Source organism: Castor canadensis, chromosome X, assembly GCF_047511655.1.
Source record: "Castor canadensis chromosome X, mCasCan1.hap1v2, whole genome shotgun sequence".
Taxonomy (NCBI): domain Eukaryota; kingdom Metazoa; phylum Chordata; class Mammalia; order Rodentia; family Castoridae; genus Castor; species Castor canadensis.
In genome coordinates, this window is record NC_133405.1 from 69,069,170 (window position 1) to 69,091,446 (window position 22,277).

At 33.1% G+C, this 22,277-nt stretch overlaps 1 protein-coding gene across 2 annotated transcripts in view; it reads left to right on the plus strand.

The window, feature by feature from the left end:
* Nucleotides 1-22,277, plus strand: part of Hdx (highly divergent homeobox) — a 146,945-nt gene that overhangs the window by 118,982 nt on the left and 5,686 nt on the right. Inside the window, exons 6-9 of one of the 2 annotated variants that reach the window (XM_074062792.1) lie at nucleotides 2,148-2,355; nucleotides 8,998-9,077; nucleotides 11,929-12,012; nucleotides 18,044-18,166. In XM_074062792.1, coding sequence (XP_073918893.1) covers nucleotides 2,148-2,355; nucleotides 8,998-9,077; nucleotides 11,929-12,012; nucleotides 18,044-18,166 — 495 coding nt within the window. The remainder of the gene's footprint in view (nucleotides 1-2,147; nucleotides 2,356-8,997; nucleotides 9,078-11,928; nucleotides 12,013-18,043; nucleotides 18,167-22,277) is intronic. The other variant, XM_074062793.1, reaches the window with a different exon arrangement.

Sequence of the window (22,277 nt, forward strand, 5' to 3'; positions counted from 1 at the left end):
AAAATGGAATCCAACATTGTAAAGCTAACTAGAAAACATCCAAATGTTTGGAAATTGAGGAAAAATAATCTATACAACCTATAGATGAAGGAAGAAATCCAGAAAGGAATAAGAAAACATTTTAAATTCAATGGCTAAGAAAATGAATGCATGAATATTGTAGGTTGTAGATATAGTAATTCCTGGATAACTTTTTCTTGATAGAAAAATATGTGAATCAACTCAATATTGTTTATAGATAAAATAGTTGAATTGGTATATATTCATACAGTGGGATTTCATGACAAAAAACAAATGTAAAGTTATAACACAGTTTTATAAATAAATAACATAGACATAGTATCAAAAGTGAGATACACTTGAATACTGATGACATTATAATGTATGTTAAGTATAAAACTGGAAAAAATAGACTTTGATGGTAGGAATCAGAATGGTGATTTTCCTTAGGAATCACTTACTACCTGAAGAGAAGCATGAGGAAATATTCTAGGTAGTGGAAATGCTTCAGGTAAACATATGCGAAAAAACTGAAGCTTTTTTTTTAAATGAAGAGACATTTCACTGAAGAGGATATATGAATGGCAAATAAGCACATGGAAAGATATTCAACATCACTAGTTACTAGAAAAAAAAACAAATTAAAAACTATGAATCTTAGTGGTACAATGCTTTCCTAGCATGTGCAAGGCTCTGGGTTTAATACCCAGCACTACAAAAAAATATTACTTCTGGGTCGGAGGTGTGGCTCAACTACCTACCTAATATGCATGAGGCCCTGCACCTAATCTCTAGTACTACAAGAAAAAAATTACTGATAATACTAAATACTGGCAAGAATGTTGATAAACTAGATCTCTCATACATTGTTGATAGGGCTGCAAAATGGCACAATTCCGCTGGAAAACAATTTGGAAGATTCTTATAAAACTTGGTATGTAATCATATGACCCAGAAATTGCATTCTTATGGATTTATTCTATAGAAATTGAAACTGATGTCTTCACAAAAAACTATTCATAATAGCTTTATATGTAATAGCCAAAAACTAAAAACAATACATCATGCCATAATTTTGTAGGATGTAAGTTGGAGGAAACAGTGAAGAACACATAAAACCTGTCTTTGAAATTTTCTGTGACTCATTTAAATATAAAAAGTTTTAGGGTAGGAATGTATCTTTGTATAGAGCACTTTACTAGCATAGGTGAGGCCTTCAGTTCTATCTTTAGCACTGAAAAGAAATTTTTTAATTAGTTCTGGGGTGAGCATGGTGACTGATATTTGTTATCCTAGCTATTCAAGAAGCAAAAATTAGGAGGATCACAGTTCCAGCCCAATGTGGAAAAAAGCTTTCAAGACCCCCATCTCAATCAATAAGCTGGGTATGGTGTCAAGCTCCTTTGATCCCATGGGAGGCATAAGTGGGAGGACTGCAGTCTGAGGCTAGCCCCAGGCAAAAACAAAAGACCCTACCTGAAAAATAACCAAAGCAAAAACATCTCAACTGGTTGAGTGCCTGCCTAGCAAGCACAGAATCCTGAATTAAAATCCCAGTCCAACCACCAAACAAATTTGTGCTAAGGCTGGGCACAGTGGCTCATGCCACTACTTGGGAGGTGGAGATAGGAGGCTGGTTCTAGGTTAGCCTGGGCAAAGTTAGCAGGAGATCCTAGATGAGGGCAAAAAAAAAGGACTGAGTGTGTAGCTCAAGTTCAATCTTCAGTACTGTAAAAAAGATAAACTTGGTTCTCAAATAAAATGAAATTATGGGATATGAGTATGTGAACTATAGTTATAGCTGTATGCCTGGTTTCTTTTGGGAAAAGAACCAATTTATTTTTTGAATTGAAAGATTTAGTGAATTGTTATCCTCAGAAACAAAATAAAAATAGAAACAAGAGCAATCGTAATAGACTGCATCTTGTTTGAAAGTGTGAATATTTAGATAAATATCATCTTTTTGCTAATAAACTATTTTAAAATAAAAATATAATTGCTTTTATTTTAGCTTATCACCATAAAATTTCTTTATTCTGTGTAACTATTTATTCTTTCTAATCACATTTTATGCTGCAACCATTCATTATTTTAGTGGATAGAACTTTTAAGTTTACCAAACTTTCTCTTGTATTTCTCTTACAAAGACTTGGATTGGGAATCGAAGAAGGAAATATCGTTTAATGGGGATAGAAGTTCCACCTCCAAGAGGAGGCCCTGCTGACTTCTCTGAGCAGCCAGAGTCTGGCTCTTTGTCTGCACTCACACCAGGAGAGGAAGCTGGGCCTGAAGTAGGAGAGGATAATGACAGAAATGATGAAGTATCCATCTGTTTGTCTGAAGGAAGCTCTCAAGGTACTTTATATGCTGCAACCCTTAGTAAATATTCTTTATAAACTGATGCATTTTTTACTTGCTTTTCAGCTCACTGCACTTCAAATCTACAGTTTTCAAAGCATTTGACTGAGTATTTGAAAATAAACCGATTTATTTTTAATGTTTCCATCTAAACAGTCACCCACATCACAAGGAACATTCATCTACCACAATAATGATCTCTCACACTTACAGATACTGGTTATTATATCAGTTCATGCATTATAATAATATAAATGATTTTTTGGAATGTTGGTCAATTTAGGTTTGAGCATTATAAAGACACTGTAATGCTATAAAGTGATGAACAACAGGTTTGTAGTCCAGCAAACTAGGTGCAAGTCATAACTTTTCCACCACCTGATTATGTGACTTCAGGCAAAGCATTTAACTCTTTGGCTTTAGTTTTAACACTTGGAAAAGGAAACTAGACTGGATCATCTTTATAATCTCTCTCAATATTTCCCTAAATGAGATTGCAGATAACATTGTGGAATTATACCTCTTGTCCATAAGTATATTTCATTTAATTTCAAGCATATGAAGAGTTCTGATGCCATTTTACTAACATTTTTATTAGTGGTTAATTTATACATAATAAAATTCATCACTATAAATGTAGAATTCAATTTCTAGTAAATTTTATAGTTATGCATTGCTAAAATCTCATTTGCAATCTTTGTCATCACTCCAAAAGACTCTCTTGAGCTCATTTGTAGTCAATGCCACGAGCTCCAGGCAACCACTAATCTGCTTTCTGACTGTACAATATATATGTATATATATGTATTTCTGCATATTTTATACAAATGTAATCATTCATTATATATACATTTTGTATATGTGATCAAGAAGCAGAAAAAGAATCATGTTCACCATTTTGTTTGTTTTTGTTTCATTGAGTCCTTGGCTGATGTTGTGGCTCAAGTGGTAGAGCACCTGCCTAGCAAGCATGAGGCCCTGAATTCAAACTCCAGTACCAGCAAAAAAAATCATTGAGCCCTATTCATTCTATTGACACATTTTTTCCAGTTTTATTATTTGCGTTTAAAAAAATTTTTTTGGCAGTACTGGGGTTTGAATTCAAGGCTTTGTGCTTGGTAGGCAGGTACTTTGCAGCTTGAGCCATACCTCCAGTCCTTTTTGCCCTAGTTATTTTTGAGATAGGGTCTTGCTTTTTGCCCAGGCTGGCCTATTTTATGTTTCCTGCAGTAGCTGGAATAACAGATGTGCACCACTACACCCAGCTTTTCTTCTGTTGGGAGGGGGTCTTGCAAAGCTGAGATGACAGGTGAATGCCACCATGCCCAACTATTGGTTGAGATGGGGTCTCACAAACTATTTTCCTGGGCTGGCTTCAAATTGCAATCCTCCTGATCTCATCCTCTCAAGTAGCTAGGATTACAGGAGTGAGCTACCAGCTCCTGGTTTGTCTTTTAATTTTGTTTATAAGGTTTTCAGATGTCAAAATTTTTGTTTATGATTTTATGTCATCAGATTTACCAATGCTTTCTTTTATGGTTTCTGACTTTGGTGTCCTAATAACAGTCTTCCCTGTATTGCCACTGTGAAAATATACCCCTATATTTGCTTCTGGTGTCCTTATGGTTTTATTTTTGCAATTTTGTGTTTATTTCACCTAGAATTTATTTTGCCTTCAGTTGTGTGAAAAAAATCCCTTTTATTTTTTCCAAGTAGCTAAGCAATTGTCCTTACACTATTTTTTGAATCATTCATTTTTACAGTAAGCTTAAGTATAGCTTTTTAAAATCAAATATATAATCATATATAGTTGTATATACATGTATATACATACACACATGCAGAGATATACACATGGGTAAAATTCTGGACTTCTTATTATGTTACATGGGTTTGCTTACAACTGTGGCTTTATAAAATGTCTTAATACCTTGTTACTCTTAGATCTTATAGTATATTGTCTCTTCTAGATGAATTTTCTAATTGTTTAGCTCTGTCTTTTCACAGTTTCTTCCTCAAAATCCATTCAAGATTTTTATTGGCACCACATTAAATGGATAAGCTATTATAGGAAGATTAATTCAATTTCACACATATTGAGTTTTAGATGATGGCACATCATAGTATGCTATAGCTAAAACCAAGGAAAGAGGAAGATTTCAGAAAGGAGTCATTACCTCAATGATCTCATAGAAATTGAGTAGAATGGAACAGTCATTGAATCTGGTATTTAAGAGTTCTTTGAAAAAGCAATTAATTGCAAGCCCCACTGGGAAGCAAGCATATTGCAGTAGATTCAGTAATGCAAGGGAAAGAAAATGTTGCCACAATTGAGAGGACAATGTATTTTAAGGCCAGGTGTTTGAAATGTTATCAATGTCAGCATTCAACTCTCACTTTCTCCCCCTCCCTCTCCCTCTCCCTTGCTCCCTCCTCCATCCCATTATTGATGCAGATGATAACATTTAGTGTACAAGAAAACTGTAAGGAAAATTTTTTAATCATCAAGAAAAAAAGCATTTCATCATCTCCAACCCCATTATCTTTAATATAGCTAGTCCATTAAACATATTTTTGTTTTCTGTTAGTCTTTACTAAATTGTATGTGCCTGGAGATACTTGGAAATTCCTAGTAATTCATGACAGGATCTTTACAGCACCATGACTGGCAGCTAGTTGGGGAGTGGGTAAGGAAGTAGGGATTTGTGTGTTTCTGTGAGCGGGCAGGAGATCTGTGAGGAAATATTCTGAAAAAGGAAAGCACCTAAATGGAGTTTCAGTCCCCAATTGCCACTTCCCCACCTAAAAGAGAATTTTTGAAAATAACTAGTTAATGAAAAAAATGAAAGTTAATTTTAAAGTCCACTTTAATGGTCCACTTTTAATAAACCACTGTTCCTGCACTGGCATCCTTTGTCATATAATAACATGTTCTCTAGACAGCTGGCATAGTAATCAAGACCTAATGAGGAAAAGGAGAGAGAGAATTTAAAGAATGAATCAAAAAACACTTGATGAGAAGTGTAGAATTTCTCTGCTGCTCTGGCAGCAGCTTATTTTTCACAGCTGCATGGTAACCTTTTCATTCTCATCAGAAATTGCAACAGAAAAGCATTTTCAAACAGTGAAAAGAGCCTCTTTTTCTGTGTAGTTTCTATCAGTTCTGTCCTATCCTTTTCCTCATTTTGCTGATGGAGAATACTAATCTGATCGATTTAACTGTGTGATCTTTTTGTAGTGATTAAGTTAGTGACCTCATCTGGATTAGACTAATATAATATCTTTAAAACATTCTGACCATATTCTCTTCCAATTTGTGAAAATGTGGTAAGATGTATGCCTACTTTGAGATTTCCATTAATTACATCTTAGAGATAGAGACAGAATTGTCAGAGTAGCAGGATTATACTATTTCAAAAACCTAACAACTGAAATTTGCATACTTATAACACATTGTTAATTTAATAGTAGAGTCTTCTAAATGTCTAAGAAGGAAAAATATTTTTAAAGCAGGGCTTATGTACTGCATGTTAAAAATCAAACGAAAATCACATAAATTTTTTCTCTGAAAATCTGTTCAAGATAAAATAAGCATTATTTTTAAATTGCAATGAAAGCCATATCAACAAAATTGCTGGTGATGTTTCAGCAGTTTCATATCCATTCCTTTGTTTTTGAAAAAAAAACCTACTTTCCTAAGAGAGAGCTTCTGAATTATCTTTAGCTTCCACCTTCCACCTCCAACCTTCCTCTGTCCCATTTCCTTTCCCTTTCCCTGTTAAGAGAAAGGAGTGTGGTTAGGATTGAATTTTTTTTTGAGCTACATGTGTTCACTCCTACCACAACTGCAAACTTCAGCAAAAATAATGCTTGAATATCTGAGCTCCTTAATTTCAAGTTCTATTATCTCCCAAAATATATTTATGGTTGAGCAATAAAGACTTTATTATCCTGGAAATAAATTGTTTAAAGTATGGGAACCTTAATATCTATAACATTAAAATTTACAGAATGCCTCTTTTTCAGCTATACCTATTATGTGGTTGTGCAAATGAAAGATAATTCTGCATACTTACTTTGTGTGAGTGGGTAGCCACCATGCAGAGTGCCCTCTAGAGTTTTAACAGATTAATGATTCTTATTTGTTTTCCAATTAGCAAACCTTATTTTCTTGAAGAATTACTAGACACATTGACAGTGTTTAACTTTCAAACTCTCACTAATGTTGAAACTATATATAAGCAAAAGAAAACATTCCTCATTCAGTTTATCACTTTGTACCTTATTTTACAATCCTCAAAAAAGCTTTCTATTTAAATCATCTAAAATAATCATACAATGCATAAATATGTTGCCAATAAAGCAGAACTGTGTACAATGTTATGAGTAAGAGAGAACAAGGAATATAAGGCAAACCCATAGGAATAATACCAGTAATGATTTTGTTGTTGAACAATATAACCCCTCTTCGAAGGCCCAGTGCTAATACCAGCTCTGAAGCTAAAGCTGATGACATTTTTCTCTCCTTTCATTTCATTTAGTTGCTGATTATGTAGGACTTGACATGTCTGTGCTTTGAAATGTTTATATAATGAATGGGTTAAAAATTCCTTTGTTTAGGAACTATTGTTTTTTAAAATTTTTAAATTGGCCTTTTTTTTTACATTCCACAGATAAATGAGATCATGCAATGTTTTTATTTTCTTTCTGTCTGATTTATTTCACTCAATATAGCATCCTCCAGGTATATTCATGTTGTAACAAATGTCATGGGGAAAAAGGACTGATATATAGAGAATAAAACTGTGGTTGCCAGAGTTGGGAGATGGGGAGAATGGGGATATGTATGTCAAAGAATACAAAGTAGCAAATATGTAGGATGAATAAGTAGAAAGATATAATTAGAACATGGAACTATAGTTAATGATAGGATAATTATTCAGGATTTTTATGAAATGATAATAAATTCTGTTGTCTGGCATATGCGTAAGTATGTGAGTTGATAGGTATGTTAATTTGTTTCACTATAATAGCCATTTTACTATCTGTATGTGTTTATTATAAAATCATGTTATATATCATAAATATACACAATACAATTTATTTTTTAAAAATCTAGTGGAGTCAAGAAAATTTAACTTAAAATTGTAAAGAACTTTTCATTAAGACTGCTGAAGTTTTCCTGGGTATTTGAATTCTCATAAATACGTTCCTGGATCAGCCCTGTTTTCCTCTTATCAGCCCCCATGCTCATACAAGGCACTCATATGTCTTTGCATAGGAAGAAATAGACTCAGAAAATTCTTAGAAGAGCTGATAAATATTTTTGTTCTGCTTTCTAAGGTGAATAAAATGTCAGTTATAGTAGTATTTATTCAAAACATCTCCATAACATTGCCATGCAGAAAAAAAGAGAGAGAGAAATCTTGCTACCTTGTTTTTCTAAAGCCTAGGGGATGAAAAAAATCTAAAACACAAGGGATAATATATGCAGACACTGAATGCCTTGAATCAGCTACTTCCCATAGCTCAGCATGGAGAGCTTTTTATTAAACTGCTTTCTTTCAGTTAATTTCTCCCCTAATTTTGTATCTTTCTGTTTTAAAATATTGGATTTGATAAGGAAAAAAATATGTTTTCACTATAGAAAATACTGGGAAGTTCAATAAAAATTGGAAATAACCCTACTCTTCATGATAGCCCTTCTGAAAACAGGAGTGAGGGAATGTTTTGCCAGTATTTTCTCTTTACATATATACAGGCATGTGTTTGTGTGTGTGTGTGTATATGCATTCAAATATTCCTGCCTTTTTGCAAAATTAGAAATCTCTTGCATTTACAGTTTTATATCATGTACTAGAAAATTATTTCATCATTTTTCTTATTACATTGAACAATACAATGTCATTATAAAATACTTAAACGCATTAAAAAGAAAATATTTAAATACAAATAAAAATTAAAATTACCTATAATTCTATGCAGAGGAGCCAGTGGCAATATTTTTGTTGCAATAATTTCACTCTTTTTTCCTCGATGAAAATGTACGTATTTTCTTTTACAAAATTGAGTTTGTACTAGTAGGTTTTGTCATCTTCATTTTTTTCACTTTCCAGTAGAACATGAATATTTTCCTTGCTTTTAGTAGTTTCTTAGTATTTATTTTAGGGTCTGTACTAAATGATTTCTCTACCTTCTTTAAAGATACAGGTTTCTCCCACCAAAAAGTGTTTAAAAGGGGGAAGGGAGAAAGGAAGGCTAAGAAAGAGTAATGCAGATGGGGTGAATTTGATCAAAGTATATTATATGAATGTATATAAATATCACAATGAAATCCACCAACACAATTAGTTTTATGGTACTTTCAAAATAAAAGTAAATAATTAAGCAATAAAAAAGATACAGGCTTCTTCCATTTTTTTAAATTATAGATAGTACAGTGATGATCATTCCTGTATTTATACCAATCCACTCTTACTTCCTTAGACTATATTGGTTGAAAGTAGAATTGCTCAACAAAGCATGTGTAATGCCTTTTGTATCTTTTTGCAGTAGAGAAATTACTTAAGCAATCTTGAAAAAACACTCTCCATAAAGTTTTGAGGTATGAAAAATGAAACAATCTCTTTTTTCCTATAGAGGAGTCCAGTGAAGTTGTTCCAAATGAAACAAGTGCTCATAAGGAGGAAAACCACCATGCAGCATCCACAGATAATGTGGTAAGTACAGTTTGAAATTCTTTCCCCTTTACATTATGAACGTCAAGGACATGCTCCCAGTTGGTGACAGCATCAGTGTTGTTAGAATAAAGTCTTACTCCACTTCACAAACCAAAACAGAGCTTTTCCCAATTAATTTGCTTATCTTTGAGTGCTTAATAAATAAAATTAAAAATACCTCAAAATTTTTTAACTTAGATTTGCAAATACAAAAACCTAATACTTAGTACAAATATGACATTTATACATAACAAGTTATTTTTCTTCAACATACTGAGCAAGAATCAGATTTCTTATCATTTGACAGATAGAAGAATTAAAATGGAGGTTAAGCTAAGATTGTAAAGGAAGTCTTTGTTGGTTCTGGTGCTTGTTAACCAAAGATTTCTTACTCTTGAGTTCTTTGTTCAGACGATACCTATCTACACTGTATTGGGAGACTTTCCCTTTTTCCAGTTAAATTGAACTCCATTAATCATCTTCAAAATCACAATAAAGGAGAAAAGACAGCCTCACAAGAGTTTGAATAGGGAAAAGAGGCAGGCTATGTGGATTAGATTGGGTTTTGTGAAAATGTAAACATAGTGATGTTTCCTCAGCAGTTGTTTCAGCAGCATCTGTTTAAAATTTGACCACATGAGATAATAAGGAAATAATGATATTATTTTTAAAAGTTAGACATTAGGGGGAATGTCATCATGCTTTCATTTTTTTTCTTTGAAATCAGTGTTCTGTGCTTGATTGCTATTAAAACATAGCTCCTATAATGGATTTTTCTGTTCCAAAGTGACTGTGATGTCAAGATTTACCCTGGCTTCCATTATAAACATTATTTATTTGACAGTATAATCCTGCCACATCTCTTTAATACAAATTAAGCTCATGAAATATACAATTTTGCTTTTATTTGTTAAATATTGACATTATCTAACATTGTTTTCCACATGTAGAATATAGTTTAGGATTGCATTTTATTAATTTTAGTCCTGGTTGAAGTCTATGTTTGATCCTTCTAACACTAAATTCTATAGGCATATAGGAAAACAAGCTTTAGTTTTGAGGCAAAGTTGTGCTTTCATGAGGTAGCTAGTAATAATTATTTTCCACAATTATGATTTAGGCTAATAGTTTTAAATTCCACCAACTAATAATCTCCATATGCTATAGATTTGAGTTATAGTGTACAAGTTATATACAATTATTTACAAATTGAGATCTCTTTTCCCCTAAAGATTTGCTCATTTTTAGCCCAAATTTCTCTGAATTGAATCTCCCCTGCAGCAGGCATTTGAACATAATGAATGAAGTAATGGCATGGTATGACTCATAGTCACTTAGGCACCTAATTTTTCAAGAACAATTGATTTTCGGAAACAAAACTCCAAACTTTCAAAGGTTGATCTCCTCTGCCTGTAACTTTGAGTGCCCCCAATTATTCATGGATGACAAATCACACAGATATATAAGATCTATTTATATGCACAAATCTATACAGTGGGCTTTGGTGCCTTCCTTCCTGAATTGCCTAGCTCTTTTTTTCCCAGAACCAATCCAAATAGGGAGAGAATCTGAAAAAGCATAAAAAATGAGTATCAAATCTGTGGTCTAGGGAGAGCCCACATGATTAAGCCCCAAGTTTATAGTGATTATAATAGAAAACAAAACATTAGATTCATTTCCAGGCAGTGGTAGAATGCAATTTCATTGCAGTTGTCCTTCTGACTCAGAAGTCTGCAGGTCAGAAATCTTGTAATGGTATCGTATCCTCTTAGGCAATATATCAAAAGTAATCATTCCAAGTTTGTTTGTGACTTTTAATCACTATATATATTACAGGGTAGGAAGCCTGATTTCAAATTTTGTCTACAACATACTGCTATTAATGTACTTGTTCTTAAAAAACTGTCTAGTGACTAAATCTAGCTTAGCTTTTACTTTTTTAAAATTTCTTTGGAGTTGGCAGGGTTTAAATGTATAAAGGTTTTCTTTTTTTTTCCTTAAGTATACTTTTTTCCAAAAGAAAACTTTAGAGGTGATTTTATTGTCTTTTGTTTTTGCTTTTTAAAAAGGGTTATATGCTTACAGAACTTGCCTTACCTTCATGGTTGGAACTTAGTGGTCATTCTTTTCATCAACTCTAAGCTGTTTTCTTCATTCTTTTGACAGATAATTATTACCTACAGTGTGCAAGATACTGAACAAGCTATCTTTCTCTGTCTCTGTCTCTCTCTTTCTTTGTGTGTCTCCCCTCTTTTAACTCCTTTTGTTACTGTCCAGTGAAGAAAACAGATCATCATGTAATTTTCAACATTACATCATAGACGTCTGCTTTCAATTGTCTACCTAATGGAGTGTAGTGAATATATGAATTTTTAAAAATTGCATTTGCCTTTGGAATACATGCCATATGCTGACATTTTATATTAGAAGTAAGGAAGAGGCATGTGAAGGAAGAAAAGAAAGCCCTTCCTATCAATTATATATGTTTACCATTAAAATAGATTACCCTTACAGGAAGTGAGTTTCTTATCACAGGAGGGAGCAATTTAAACAGAGTTGAATGCATATTTTTTTTCAAGGATACTGTGAAAAGGAATTTTCTGTTTTAAATAGGCTTAAAGTAATTTTCTGTTTTCTATGAAATCATCAGTAAAAGGTAGAAGTAGGTAACACAGACACACACAGTGTGTAATATGAAGAACCAGTTAATTATCACTTTCTTCCAGATAATGCAGACTAGATAATCATCACTAAACCTAAACATTGAATAGGTATGTTTATATACATTGGGTGTAGTGACCCAAGATGCATACATAGATAATTTATGAAAACTTCTTTACTTATGTTACAGAAAATAGAAATTATTGATGATGAAGAAAGTGACATGATAAGTAATTCTGAAGTAGAACAAGTTAATTCTCTCTTGGATTATAAGGTAAAAGTAATTTTAAATTCCAAGCTCATTAAGATAAGAAATTAAATGAGGCCGACATTTATACTATCTATGTTACTCCCATTTGATTGATTAAGCATTCTGGAGCTTTGCATTGATTCTCTCAGGCAACTTGAATATCAGTCAGAGTGCTGGGCATTTTAATTATTGCTGGCTGGTTTAGCAGCTATGGTTTTAAGAGTTTGCTTTACAGGAGTAAGTATTGATGGTGTTCAGCAAGAGGGACCAGTGCATAGTAGTGGCTAATGTTAATTTTATAGCGAAACCTTTTTAAAGCCAATGTTCATTTTTAAATGGTGGTAAAGGGGCCAGGCATGGTAGCACATGCCTGCAGGTTCGCTACTCAAGAGGCAGATGTAGAAGCATCACTTGAGATGATGACAACAATGAAGAAGAAGAAGAAGAAGAAGAAGAAGAAGAAGAAACAAATAAATGGTGGTAAAGGGTAGATTGTTTTGCAACTTATTCTAATGATCCATCTTTAAAAATATACCTGTTCTAGGAGAATTTTAAAAACAATTTCCAAAGAAAGTATGGAATGAATATGAATAGAAATGACCTTTTCTTAATGTCACTTGTTGCTAAACTGAAAGGCTTCCTTTGATAGCATGCCATACATAATTTTGTTTTTATTAAATTTTGACCTAAGCTATCAATCTGCATGTCAATATTGTTTTCTGCATAGATGTGTAAATGCTGTCCCTTTGTTAATCAGTATCCTATTTTGCAAAGTAACTTTGGTGATTTCTGAAATTTTGGCCATAGAGTACTTGGTTCCAAACATAAAAGTTCTTTTTTGTGGGATATTATCAGTTTTCAAAGCAGAGACTAGTAATCTTAAAATGTTAACAGAAAATAGCATTTAATCAGAAAAGTCAACAGCTGTCATTTTCTCAAAAATCTTTTCAGTTTTACTATAATTGAAATTTATGTCATTCAACAAATTCTGTTTTCCAAATGTTCCTAACATGTCAAGCTTTAAAATATGGAACATTGTAAACACAGAAGGAAATTGTCTTTTGAAATTTATTTGCTAACTGGTCAAAGAGCACAATACAATCCTGTATTTAAACTATTTCCAACACAGAATTATAAAACTGTTGGTTCTAATGATCATGCTTATCTCTCCTACATGGTCACATAATATTTCTGAATGCCCAGTTCAAGATGAAAATGACTCTGCAGGCCACTACTTGGCACAGGCTGTGGAAAGTAAAGACAAGAAGACTGGATTGCACCGCTGTTAAGTGTAGTCCACTCTCACGCAGGTCAGATAGGGTTGGCCCCAGGACTCACAAGATTCATTCCAAGACCATTCCCCTCTGTGGTGGCAGCCTACTTGAGAAGGTTTGGAGCTGAAGACCAGGGCAGGGGAGAGCAGAGTGTCCATTCTAAAAATGCCAATGAGCATTTTTACTGAACTCTAAAAGACATTTTAGTAACCCAATGTTTTCCATTGTGGTAAATACAGTGAGAACTAAGGGTCCCTCACTACCCCATTAAGATATCCTTTACAGACTGGAGGTATGGTACAACTGGAAGATATCCTTTACAACACATCATCCTACATAAACTTTTTTAATTCTCAAAAATCTAGGCCTACATAGAAAATACATATTTTTAAATTATTTAAAAATATTTAATTTTCTCATCTTTGAACTTTGTTACCTGAATTCTAAAGTAATAGTAGGTTAAACCTCATATACCAGTTGTCACTACAGACTTCAGGACATTGGTTTAAAACATTTTTACCAGTTTAGAAATTTAGCATCTCTGGAGAAAATTGTAGTACTGTATTCATATAAGCATATTAATGTTCCTTTTGTGGGAATGAAAATCACTGTTGATTTCTTAAGTGTATTCATCATAATTATCTTAAAAGCAGAGACTTATCTTCATGTGTGTTACTGGTTGGAGAGACTGGCACATAGAAATTCAGTAACTAGTTCCTGAGTAGTCTAATAAAGTAATTTGCCTTTGGGAATAATTTTAATACTATTTTGAAAATGCCCACTTTATATAAAATCATTTATGACCAGGAACTGTATCATATAAAATTTTCCCACATTGAATTAGTCTCTTATTCTTGGGATTTATTAGAGAAAACTGAAAGAATACTTCCTATAGTTCATTTGATAATTATTAATATACAAACATCAATACTCAGTTTGGACATAAGAGTTTCTGATTGAGATACATCACAAGGAATACATATTGCTAGGAGTTATTCTAATGAGACTAGTTAATAGGCGTAGTACCTGAGGCATGAACAGCTATGTCATAAAATAACACTTCAGACTTGGCAACCATTAATAGACTGCTCAAAAATCAAATCTCTGGTCTACATGGAACCACATGTGCTCCCAAAAACTATCTTGAAGAAGTATTGACAAAGTTTATGGGAATGTAGGGAGGGCTTTACAAAGCGAAAAATAAGCTAGATCTTGTTTTGTGAAATTCAGTGACTGATGTCATCTTCTAGTTTCTCTCACAAGTACTCCATTTGCTTAGGAAAATTTCTAAAGAATACATAAATTACTCCCTGTAATCTAAGAAGCATTTAATAGGTTTGCAAAAAAGCTCTGAGAAGAAATTACCTGTGATACTAAGTTATCTTAAAGCTGCTTATGCTTTTGAAACATTTTGGAAATACTGAGAAGAAATATTTGCATGAAAAATTAGAGCTCTGCAAGCAAAACTATGATTCCTGACTTTTACAAATGTGAATTAATGTTTTCAAAATGTTTTCTGATGGACTTGTGAGTGTAGCTCAAAAGGATTGTGCATTCAATTGAGACACTTTTTTTATGAAAATAGGTATCTCCTGTATTTGAAAAGACTTTCTGGTTAGCAATTTACTAATACTACTGGTCTGACAATGAATGCTAATAAAAACAAAAGTTTAGGACTAGTATAATATATCATGGCAGGAGTATGGTGAATTTTATTATAATGCTTTCTTATAATTTAGATAGTTGGAGAGTGCCTCTATTTAGGCATTTAGTTTGTGCAGATGTTTCACTTAATATTAAATGATCAGAAAAGGAAACAGTTTTATCAGATAAAGTAAGTTCTAAACTCAACTAACTGATAAAATAAATGATGACTTAAACATGTTTGTACATTGAATGTGATTGATACTGCAGCATCTTCTCAATTGAAATGACAAAAATTACTCATAGAATCAAATAATTTTATGTATTTGTGTGGGGGTTTGTGAGCAATTGCTGCTAAGGTCCTGCTAATACTCTTTCCAGCTAGAGAGTATATTCATAGCCCACTTTCAATGTTTTTTGCAAGGAGCTTGGCTGATAATTTATTCATTTCAGCTTATTTATATTTTTAAATAATTTTTATTTTTAATTATAAATTGGAAAATTATAGCTTTATATATTTATGAGATACAAAGTAATGTTATGATTTATGAATACAATGAGGAATAATTAAATCAAGCCAATTAACATGTCTATCACTTCAAATACCTGTTTCCTGTGGTAAGAGCACTTGAAATTTACTCTCTGAATGATTTTAAAATGTACATTATTTACAATATTCATCACATATACTGTTCTTTTCCCGTTTGTGAAAGCATGGATGGAATTGGAGAACATTATGCTAAGTGAAATAAGCCAAGTTCAGAAAGATAAGCTAAAGCAATAATTCAAAAGACACAGAGAATGGTAATTATCAGAGGCTAAGGTATGAGTGAATGGGGAGATGATTGATGAACAAAGGGCACAAAGTTTCAACTAGAATGTAAGAATAAATTTGTTTTGTTTTGAGACAGGTTATCACTATGTAACCTAGACTGGCCTCAAATTCATGATCCTTTTGTCTCAGCCTCCAGAATGCTGGGATAACAGGCATGCACCAACATACCCAGCTAACTTTTTCTTTGAGATATTTTGTATGTTTTGTTTTTGTTTCAGTCACTTGGGACTGAACCAAGGGACTTGAACATGTGCTCTACCACTGAGTTAGGCTCCTAGTCCCCTTATTTTTCTCATAAGAGACAGAGCCTCCCTATGTAGACCAGGCTGACCTGAACTTGCAGTCTCTGCCATGTCTTCCTGGATAGTGGAGATTATACCACCATGCCTGGCTGTACTTATTATATTTTTAATCAGTTACATTATTACATTATTTCTGTGCAATAAAATTCACCTCTTTAGTATAAAATTAGATGAGTTTTTGCAAGTGAACAGTAGTTTTATAATCATCACCATACTTAGTTTATTCACTTGCTAATGAAAGCTTGTACTATTTCCAGTTTGAGGATATTATGAATAAAGCTGCAGTGAATATTCATGTATAAATATGTTGTGGGCATGTGTTTTCATTTTTCTTGGGTAAAAAACTTCAGAGTAGGATTACTGAGTGAAGAAGAGTATGTTGAATTTTATAAGAACTGGGAAAATGGTTATCAAATTATCTGTTTCATTTCACACTCCCACAAGCAATATATGAGACTTTTAATTGCTCCATAGTCTCACCAACACTTGGTATTGTCATTCTCTATATTTAGCCATTGTAGCATGTTAGTATTAGTATTTCTTTGTGGTTTTAATGTACATTTCCTTAATGAAAATGTTATACCAAATACTTTTTCAAATATATTTTCTTTGATGAAATGTGTTTTCAAATATTTTGCCTATTTTTTAGTCTCTTGCTTGTCTTATAATTGGATTGCGAGAGTTCTTTATTAATTCTGAATTCTTTTTTAAGATATTTGAATTCCAATTATCTCAATATGTAGCTTATGTTTTTATTGTCTTTACAGTATTTTATGAAGATTTTTATGGTATTTTATGAAGTTTTTATGGATTTTTTTTCATGCTTTTGTATCCTATATAAGAATTTTTTTGCCTTACCCGAAGTCCAAAGATTTCCTCCTATTTTTCTATGAAGTTTCTTAATTTTAGGTTTTACATTTAGTTATATAATCCATATCTTATTAAATTTTGTGTATGATAAAAGGGTTGACAATCTTTTCTATTTATGTTTCTTTATTATTTATGCTTATTTATTTATTAGCAATACTGGGTTTTGAACTAAGGGCCTTGCACTTGTTAGGTAAGCATTCTATCACTTGAGCCACACTCTCAGACTTTGTTACTTTAGTCTGTTTTTCAGATAGGGTCTCACAATTTTGCCAACCTTGGACCATAATCCTTGGACTTTTGCCTCCTTAGTAACTGGAAATACTGGTGTACACCACCAGGTTACGCTTAGGTTAATCCTATGCTTTCTTGATTACTCTAGCTTTAATAATAAATCTATTCAGAGGGCCTAATAGTATCTTATTTGAGCCTTATAACCTACAGTGATATAACATTACATTTCAGATTACTAGTAAAATATCTATTTTCCTGAGGAGTAAACAGAGTCATGGAGAAATTAATTGGCCTACTCAAGTTTGCACAGTTATCAGTAGACTAGGCACTGGAATACCCCTAAATCCTAGTCCAATGCTCTTTTCCTGAACAACTAGTAAAAATAGTAAAAGTAAACTAAGTCTCACATCAATGGTACATGTTGGTACATTAGGAGGTATTTTCTAAAAGACTTTCACTTAATGGTGGGCAGTTCAGCAAATTACTTGTAGTTTCAGTAATTTCAGTCTCTCAGTGATAGAAAATAACTTTTAGTTTTCATTATTCGGTTTTCTAAATGATATATTCGGCAATTACTGAATCTGTTATTGCTCTTGGGGTTAACTGAGCTCTATTCTTAATCCTAATCCAAATACTAATTACATTTAAGAGAGTTCTTTCCAAGAAGAGAACTGTTTCTTGTTTTTTCTCTTACTGGAATTTATTTCATTGGAATTTTAACCTTGAAAATTGTTTTCTATTGGTGTTTTGTTTAAAAGGCAGCCTTGGAGTAACAATTTCTTTCTGTGCTTTTTATCCCTTTATGCTAAACTTGTGTTTTATTTATTGTCCCCCTAATTTGATTGCATGTGTTGAACATGTACAACATTTACATATTAGTTTAATGTTTTCTCCTTCAGAATGAAGAAGTGAGATTCATTGAAAATGAGCTAGAGATTCAAAAGCAAAAATACTTTAAACTTCAGACTTTTGTTAGAAGCTTGATTGCAGCTATGAAAGCTGATGATAAGGAACAACAGCAGGTAGGTCCCAGAAGAGACCAGTAAGCCACAATGTATCATATTGAAACATGACTTGTCACACTTGGGTTCTTCATATCTTTTTATTTTTATTCTTCATTCCTGCTTGGGTTCTTCATATCTTTTTATTTTTATTCTTCATTTCTGCTTGGCATGCAGGAAGTGGTTTTTTATGATCTTTTAAACGACAGTTTTCTTGAGCATAGGGGCTAAGATATTTTGTGCTGCTATTGTGGAAAATCAAAATAGCTGATTAACATACTTTATTAATTCCAGACTAGCCTTTAAGTAGGTAAGAGGTGAGGCATTTGCCTTGCTTTTGGATCTTAGGTATCTGCTAGCCACAACTAGAGTACACAAGTGATTGGATATAGTCTATTCTGTGATACGTTGTTCACTACTAAGAAAATATGAAATTACTTTGTCAAATTCTTTGTGACCCTAATGCATCACTTTTCTCAATGTAAGTAAAGTGTTTGAGTCCTCCACTCCAAAGATGAAATGTCTCTTGTTTGTTTTTGTTTGCGATTTCCTTTCAAATTACATTTTCTACCTCATGTTTTCATGGAATTCTGTATATTGGTTAATGAGACTTGAAAGAAAATTGTATAATCATATTAGATGTTACATTTAATACTAAATTACCACTTTTGCTGCTGAGTGATATACCACCATGCTGAATCCTTGTCAGAGAAGTTCTATATGAGTAGTGTGAGACATAGGTAACAATTATTTAGTAAGCAGTCTTGGAGGCTTTTATTAAGTAAAAAATAAAATTTATTGCTTAATTGATCCTTTATACCTAAGCAAGACTATATATATATATATATATATATATATATATATATATATATATACCATCCAAGATATCTCCAGGGAAAAGATTAAAGTCTTAACAGCCCATAACTCTCCCCCTTTACAAAGAAAAAACATCTTTGTATGTTTAACTGGCATGTTGTACTACAAAATGTAAACTAGAAGAATTTACTCATGAGACTCTAGTCATGTATATTATGTGTCCACTTTCGTGAATTTTATTCCCTCAGCCCTGCACATACACAGACATCCCAAGACAGTAGCCTTCAGTTGTGTTTGCCAGTTTCATTTAAGCATATTTCTTCATTATATGACTAATGCATATTCCATGACACGTTGAAAATGTGTTTGTTTTTGGAACCCAAAATACAGATTTCAAATGACTAGGAGTGGTAGTCTTAAACATGGTTTCAAAAGTACTGTAAGTTTTAAATAGCTGTAAAAAAATCCACAGAATTTGGTCCAACCTTAATAATAATTTGGAGTGTGTTTCTGATCTCAAAAATCATAGTATAGCTTGAATTCAGTTATATGGCCAGTAAACCAACAGTTATCTGTATCTCTTGACATCTAAGAACAGCACATAGAATCCATTTTATTTTCCAATTCTAACTTCATCCTTGACTTGGTTCTTTCCCAAAGCCACTAGCAAATAAGAAAAGTAAAGAATGTGTGCTTTACTTTTCTCCTATTCCACTTTTCCTCTTACAAAAGACTTGTGAACTAAGATATGGACAAAAGAGAAAGTGATACAAAAATTGTACTGAATGTCTTAGTATATATAATCAGCATCCAAAAGAGAAACTACTAATTTTCATGATTTTTCTATTTAAGATCAAGTATAATGGACCTTCAATATTGTCTGAGAACATAAAAATGTTTACAGTAGCACATTTCTGTAATCCCTGTCTCAGAATATGTGTGTGTGTGTGTGTGTGTGTGTGTGTGTGTGTGTGTGTGTGTGTGTGTGTGTAGAAGTCACCAGTAGTGTCCAGGTCATCTCTTAAACTCCTGATCTTTACACTATGAAATATTTACAAGTTCATTTAATGTTTATTCTACCTAATAAAAGAGAACCATTGTGTTATTGGTTTGTTATTTAAACAAACAAACAAAAAACAACTCTCAATGTTTTCCACTGATCTTGGTTTGGATAAATTGAATTAGGTAAGTGCTCTGCAGAGTATTTTGGCCCAACGAAGAAGTCCAGGATTTTAAGAAGAAATATGATACTCTCAGACTGAGACATTAGATTACCCAAAGTTTTTATTAGTGATGGTTGTTTGTTTGTCTGTTTGAGGCAGGGTTTCACTATGTAGCCCAGGTTGACCTAGAACTTACTTTGTATCCCAGGTATGCACCGACACACCAGCTAAAGTCTTTTTTTTTTTAATCAGTAGCCATTTAAAAATCAAAACAATCAAAAGTTACCAACTTTGCTCTAAGTCATTAGTTATGTTTTTTCTTCATGATAATTCACTGTATGATCTTAGGCAAATCAATTGCTTTTCTTGAATTTCAATTTCTCCACTTTGCATGAAGGATAAGAATGATTAACATTATAGACCTTACAATTCACATCTTAAATCCTAGAAGAAGTGTTATACAGACTGATTGTATATTTGGGAATGGTTTTATTGATCTCTTCAAAAGAATGGCACATGGTCAGATCCTACAGATAGTTGTCATTGATGAAGAACATATAATAAAGAAAATTAAGTCTAGCAATGTAGCTCAGTAGTATAGCACCTGCCTAGCATATGTGAGACCATGAATTTGATCCCCAGCACAAGAAAACAGAAAGGAGTGATACATACATGCATACACACACACACACACACACACACACACACACACACACACACACACATACATAGAGAGAGAGAGAGAGAGAGATGAAAGCTAATTATATCTACTTTAGTGTTGAAAAAGGCATTTCCAACAGTTGACATAATCCAAAGATTGTTCAGTGTCCCAGTATTGCAATCCAGTAAGGTACTCAAAGAAGAATTTTGAGACAGACTTCATGCATGAGTAGTACCGTATACTGCCTCATATATGAAAATTTTTATATTCTTTACTACACTCATTTTAGTAAACTACATTTAATGCAATGACAAAGAAGTAAAGTGCTTCTCTGATTTTCAGGTCTCTCCACTAAAATTTTCAATTTAATTTAATCTCCTAATCCATTTGACTTTCCATTACTATAAGCACACATTCAGTGACTGTTCATTTGAACACTTTTTTCCTTCTTGTATATGGTATTTCAAACTTGTGTAGTGAACTGATTCCAGCGATGTATTACTCATAATCTGAACAGATCAGCAAATGCCAGCCAAGGCTCCATTGCATCTGGACTGGGTTAGAAGAAAATGGCTCTGTGTGTGATTACTGCGCCCCAGTAAGCATGCTGTACCTTTAAGTTACTTTGCTGTGGATTTACACAGTTCATGGCAATATAATGATATAAAATAAATACAACTTTTTTTCCACATATAAGTTAGTCTTTCCTTACACAACCTGACAAAAAGGAGGAAATTTTTTTATTGTTTTATTATTCATATGTGCATACAATGCTTGGGTCATTTCTCCCCCCTGCCCCCACCCCCTCCCTTACCACCCACTCTGCCCCCTCCTTCTCCCCCCCACCCCCTCAGTACCCAGCAGAAACTACTTTGCCCTTATCGCTAATTTTGTTGAAGAGAGAGTATAAGCAATAATAGGAAGGAACAAGGGTTTTTGCTAGTTGAGTAAGTATAGCTATACAGGGAGTTGACTCACATTAATTTCCTGTGCATGTGTGTTACCTTCTAGGTTAATTTCTCTTGATCTAACCTTTTCTCTAGTTCCTGGTCCCCTTTTCCTATTGGCCTCAGTTGCTTTTAAGGTATCTGCTTTAGTTTCTCTGCATTAAGGGCACATTTTCTTAATCCATTCGTCAGTAGTGGGGCATCTTGGCTGTTTCCATAACTTGGCTATTGTGAATAGTGCTGCAATAAACATGGGTATGCAGGTGCCTCTGGAGTAACCTGTGTCACAGTCTTTTGGGTATATCCCCAAGAGTGGTATTGCTGGATCAAATGGTAGATCAATGTTTAGCTTTTTAAGTAGCCTCCAAATTTTTTTCCAGAGTAGTTGTACTAGTTTACATTCCCACTAACAGTGTAAGAGGGTTCAAAAAGGAGGAAATTTTAATACTACCTCTGCCACAAGAGAAAAAAGTAGAGGCTGTATAGCTGTCACTTCTTTTAATAAAGAGAATAGGAAAATACTGTCTTATTTCAACAGTAGATCT